This window comes from Dendrobates tinctorius, unplaced genomic scaffold (assembly GCF_039654945.1).
Source record: "Dendrobates tinctorius isolate UK_male_01 unplaced genomic scaffold, ASM3965494v1 ptg000006l, whole genome shotgun sequence".
Taxonomy (NCBI): Eukaryota; Metazoa; Chordata; class Amphibia; order Anura; family Dendrobatidae; genus Dendrobates; species Dendrobates tinctorius.
This window is the reverse complement of record NW_027361674.1, coordinates 12,123,663-12,129,662: the sequence shown is the minus strand read 5'-3', so window position 1 is coordinate 12,129,662 and position 6,000 is coordinate 12,123,663. Positions and strand designations below refer to the sequence as shown.

Genomic DNA, 6,000 nt, shown 5'->3' with positions numbered 1-6,000 from the left:
TGTCACAGCTCACCTCCTCCCCCTCCTGTACAATGACTGACAACACCTCTATACACAGCTGGTAACACAGGGTCCATAAATCACAATAGATGTCACAGCTCCCCTCCTCCTGTACAATCACTGATAACATCTCTATATACAGTACATATCAGTGATTGTAGAGGAGGAGAGCTGTGTCATTGCCTATTGTGATTGATGGATCCTGTGTTACCAGCTGGGGGTATTATCAGTCATTGTACAGGAGGGGGAGAAGGTAAGCTGTGACATTGCCTATTGTGAATGGTGGATCCTGTGTTACCAGCTATGCACAGAGGTGTTACATATCATTATAATCCTGCCTCTCCTGATAATGAGACTGCAGAAAACTTCCTGAAAGGGCAACAAGTATGAGTCTAAAATAACCCCAATGCCCAGTATGATAATTTTTATTTTTTTTATATAAAGATCATAATATGAAAAAAAGAAAATTAAAACATACATCTGATTTCAACAATGGTTATTTTCTGACACATTCGTTAAGTTTAGGGGGGCTGCATAGAGTACACTTGCTGTCTCCATGTTCACTATCGCTGTTAGTTATGTAAGGAGATGGAGCTTTTAAAGTTTGTAAAATCCCAAAGATGAATTTACACAATTCGCTGATTTGTGGTTTGGACACAGTAGATCTGGACGGTGTATACAGCGCTGCATTATACGTAGACGACAGAGGCTGGTAATGTCGAGCATCCGACACCGCGCTGATTCCCATAATTACTGTATACCCTGCGTAATGGGAAATAGTAGCTGGCATCGAACTTCTAAATAAACCTCAGGGAGTGGTGACTGCCAATGACCTGTAATGTCCCCAAGATGAAAGGTACGAATGTGGAAAATTATCATTATCGCAGTCCGAGCACTGGCGGCCGGGTTTATGGTTCAAACATTATAACATCGGGACGTTTTGTTCTGTTCTATTTTTTTTTTTTTTTTAAATTTCCTGTCTGATTCCCAAACCAGCAGCGACAGAGCTGCATCTCATCCTGTATCTCTGCCCCCGGCTGTGCTGTAGCTAAGCCCGTGTGCCTGCGCCTCTGGCTCCGTCCGGTCGTCCTGCCCATTCAATGATACAATAGAATAGTTACCAGGCGACACAGGAGCGCAGACAAACACTGATCACAGTCCGGTCTGGTGACCGTCCATGGAGCAGGTAAGGCATCTAACCCTCCAGACATCCCTGGAGACACACCGACCTCGCCTGTAACTACAATTCACTTTTTTGGTACATTTTGACAATAAAATCTAATGTGATTAAATATCCTGCTACTATTTATGCAATCCTGTGTATTTATTGTGGTATGAATACAATGTAGCTATACCTGGCACTCGTCCACTGCGCAGCTCACCTAGTAAATGATCTTACAGCTGGCAAATATGTAACATAATCTTCAAATATTTAAGATTTACATATAACATTATAATATAATGTTACCCACTAGTTTATATTTACAAAGATAAAAAAAATTGCATAATATCTGCAAGCAATAAATTGAAGATTATGTTCCAAATGTGATTGTGAACCTGCCAGCTGTAAGGTCATTTACTATGTTTATACACTTGAAACTAGAAGTTTCCATCCACTATATATATAAAAAGACACATCTGCATATTGTTCTCAATATCTGACATGAAATCAGAATAAACCTTTCCATTTTAGGTCAATTAGGATTACCATAATTATTAATATTTGCCAATGCCAGTATAATGAGAGACAGAGAATGTTTTAAGGCATTTTTATTACTTACTACAAGGTCAAAAGTTTACATACATTTCATTAGTATTTGGTACCATTTCTCTTAAACTGAATGACTTGGGTCAGACATTTGGGATATCCTTCCACAAGCTTCTCACAATAGTTGGTCAGAATTTGGGCCCTGTCCTCCTGACAAAACTGGTGTAACTGATCCAGGTTTGTAGGTCGCCTTGCTCCCACCGGCCTTTTCAGCTTTGCCCATAAATTTTCAACAGGACTGAGATCAGGGTTTTAGTCAGTCCGTGTGGGACCGAAGTTAGGTCCTGACTATCGGTGGATACCGCGTTGGTGTAGGAAGGACGCGCTCAGCTACCAATCTATCTTCACCAACCGGGCATTTTCAGCCCTTATTTGTCCTCCTAATATACAGGCGTATACTACATCTAATTCTCTCAAATTTGTTTCTTAAAAGCAGTCGGACTGACGAAGGTCCGTATGGGACCGAAACCTCTCTTGTTACTTTGACAGACTGCATTAAAATTATCAATGGAATTCTAAGTTAAGTTGAGTGCAAGTTTTATGTTACTATACCTTGGGCCTGGGAACCTACTTGTGCACCATCACAGTTGTTCAATGATATATCCTATATTGAGATCAGGGCTTTGTGATTGCCGCTCCTAAACATTGACTTTGTTATCCTTAAGCCACTTTGATACCGTTTTGGCAGTATGCTTCAGGTCATTGTCCATTTGGAAGATCCATTTCCACCCAAGCTTTAACTTCCCGACTGATATCTTGAGATGTTGCTTCAGTAATGCCACACAGTCTTCTTTTCTCATGATGCCATCTATTTTGTGAAGTGCACTAGTCCTTTCTGCAGCAAAACAGCCCCACAACATGATGCTGACACCCCTGTGTTTTACAGTTGGGATGGTGTTCTTAGGCTTCCAAGCTTCTCCCTTTTTCCTCCAATCGTAACGATGGTCATTATGGCCAAAAGGTTAAATTTTAGTTTCATCAGACCACAGGACTTGTGTCCAAAAATTAAGTTCTTTGTTCCTGTGTGCCTTTGCAAACATTATTCTGGCTTTTTTATGTTTCTTTTGGAGTAATGGCTTCTTCATGGCAGAGTGGCCTTTCAGCCCATGTTGATACAGTATTTGTTTCACTGTGGATATTGACACAATATTACCAGCTTTCACCTTCATCTTCACAAGGTCTTTTGCTTTTGTCCTTGAGTTGATATGCACATGTCGGACCAAAGTACGTTCATCTCTGGGACACAGAACTCGTCTCCTTCCTGAGCGGTATGATGGCTGGACATTCCCATCTTGTTTCTTCTTGTGTATAATTGTTTGTACAGAAGAATGAGGCACGTTCAGGTATCCTGACATTGTGCCCAAGGATGAGCCAGACTTGTGCAAGTCTCTTTGGCTGATTTCTTGAGACTTTCCCATGGTGCTACACAAAGAAGCAGTGTGTTTCAAGTGTGCATTTAAAATACATCCACAGGTGTGTCTATAATTAATTGTGTCTTTGATTCATACTGAAACTGTGCAACCAGGCTTTGATTCATGCTGCAATCACACAGCCAGCCTCTGATTTATGCTGCAATCACACAGCCAGCCTCTGATTCATGCTGCAACCACACAGCCAGCCTGATTCATTCTGCAACTGCGCAGCCAGCCTCTGATTCATTCTGCAACTGCGCAGCCAGCCTCTGATTCATTCTGCAACCACACAGCCAACCTCTTATTCATTCTGCAACGGCACAGCCAACCCAATATTTATACTGCAACTGCATAGCCAGCCTCTGATTCATGCTGCAACTGCAAAGCCAGCCTCTGATTCATGCTGTAACTGCATATGCTGCAACTGCGCAGTCAGCCTATGATTCACGCTGCAACTGCACAATCAGCCTCTGATTCATGCTGCAACTGCGCAGTCAGCCTCTGATTTATGCTGCAACTGCACAGCCAGCCTCTGATTCATGCTGCAACAGCGCAGCCAGCCTCTGATTCATGCTGCAAATATGCAGCCAGCCTCTGATTCATGCTGCAACTGCACAGCCAGCCACTAATTCATGCTGCAACTGTGCAGTCAGCCTCTGATTCATTCTGCAACCGCACAGCCAGCCACTGATTCATGCTGCAACTGCACAGCCAGCCTATGATTCATGCTGCAACACACTATTACAATTTCTGCCAGGAGCTGAACTCCCCAAAAAAGATGGGAAAATCTAGCACAGGAGAAAGACCTACTAATATTTGTGCAGCGCCTCCTAGGGTCGGGGTTACTCGATAACGGGCCGGTCAGTTCTTAAAGGGGATGTCACGGAAGCAGTGACCTGGTCCGTAGCCCTAGTCATGCAATGAAAATAAAGAAGATGATGATTTTAGGGAATAAAGATGGGGATGATTCGTGAGTCTGTAGGTGACTCTGTAAATAAGTCAGAGGACACAGTGGAGTGCAGTCTTCACACTTTTACTCACAGTTCTTCCAGTTACAATCCCCAGCCATGGTGCTGTGTCCTCCTGGTCGGTGGTCCAGCCAGCTCTCAGGTAAATTGGGGTACACCGCGTCAGAACCCCCTTCAGGTGTTCCTTCCCTTGCCGTCTCACTGCGCTAGCTCAAACATCTCCTGACCTGCGCCTTTACACACAGTGTCCCAAGCCAGCAGCCCCAGATCCTGTCAGGCGACGTGCTCTATGTCCCCTTGATCCTATCCGGCTGCCTTTTCAGCGAATGTGTATGGATGTGGCTGCAGCACATGCAGATACTGCAACCTCTGGTTAGCTAGCTGAGTCCTTAGTTTCTCAACTAGTCTGGGGCCGGTCCTCTACTGTGACCTGGTTCCTCCACCCGACTACGGTCGTCAAGGATACGGGCCTCACGGGTGGATTCCTAACTACCCGTGCCCCTAGGACCCCTTCTTCCTCTCTTCCACAGAACCTTATCTTTCTGTTTCTTCTTTCTTTCCTTTCTCTCTTTCTACTGTCTTCTGGTCTAAAGATGAGCTCCTCACTGCTCAAGTCCCCAGCTCCAACTCACTCACTTTCACTGTCACTTCCTTCAGCTCTCCCCTTGCTGCTTTCTCCACCCACACCCTCTGCCTAGTCCCTCCCTGGCCTGGAGCGGTCTGGTGTTGGATGCAAGTGTCTGGGTTCTGGGTAGTGCCCCCTCCTTACCTGAGAGCGGAGTACCACACCTCTGGATGAGGTGCAGTACCTCTGTGGCGACTGAACCCTGAAGGGCACCACATTTGCATTTTACTTATTCTCCGTTTTAACGAAAAAGCTGCAGAAAATGTCCTCAGTTGCCTACAATCTGTACCATGTGAACAATTAAAATCTAGATACTATCTTTCTCCATTATTTTACTCACAGACGGCAAACGTTCCTCCAGGAAAATGGTACTGGAAAGAGGAAACGAAAACACTTGAATTTACAAGGTACATTTTTTTTACACATTTATTTTATGGAAAGGAACGTTCCTGCCAGGATCGAGTATCAGATCTAGAACGAATGTGCAGGGAATACGTTAGTCCTGTGTTGGGATGTATCAGGCCACTGTGTTACGATAAAATAATTGCTAAAGTACAGTCAGTTACAACTGGATGCAAGAAGTAAACCTGCACCATTCATAATAATCCTACAGCTACATATGGCTGGTACACAGGTTCAGCAGATATGTCTGTGGGAGAGAGGATCCCCGCCGAGTGTCCAGGTCGGAACCAAGGGGACCGTCACCTGGGTTCTGGGGGAAGCTGTTTACGGGGGACAGAGTTCAGGGACGGACCGTGGAGACTGACAGATGGGCTGGGGGAGGAGCCAATATAAAAGGGGCGGGGAACGCGAGTCACAGTGAGTCAGCAGAACGAGACAGAAGGAGCAGGAAATCGTGGGAGCGACTGAGAGCCAGAGCGACTTACCAGAGCCAGGAAGGAGGCCAGAGACAGGAGAGATACTCCCCCTGGACATCAGTGGGACGGCGCAGAGACGACCGTCCGAGAACCGCTGCCCCGCGTCGACCAGCGGCCACCGCTGCCTTCCTCCAGCCCACACAGAAGTATATAACGTAGATCCGTGAAAATTAAAAATCATATTTTTTCCACAAAAATGATTTTTCACCACCAAATTTTTATTTTCCCAAGGGTAACAGGAGAAATTAGACCCCGAAAGTTGTTGTGCAATTTGTCCTGAGTATGCTGATATCCCATATGCGGGGGTAAACCACTGTTTGGTGCATGGCAGGGCTCAGAAGGGAGGGAG

General features: G+C 45.1%; 1 protein-coding gene across 3 annotated transcripts in view; it reads left to right on the top strand.

Annotated features, from left to right (window-relative positions):
* The first annotated feature begins 1,130 nt into the window (after nt 1-1,130).
* PPP1R36 (protein phosphatase 1 regulatory subunit 36) overlaps nt 1,131-6,000 on the top strand; it is a 63,633-nt gene continuing 58,763 nt past the window's right edge. For all 3 annotated transcript variants that reach the window (XR_012231286.1, XM_073570681.1, XM_073570671.1), the window contains exons 1-2: nt 1,131-1,186; nt 5,116-5,180. Coding sequence is in view for 2 of the 3 variants with exons in the window: in XM_073570681.1 (XP_073426782.1) it covers nt 1,178-1,186; nt 5,116-5,180 (74 nt within the window). In the remaining variant the exon portion in view is untranslated. The remainder of the gene's footprint in view (nt 1,187-5,115; nt 5,181-6,000) is intronic.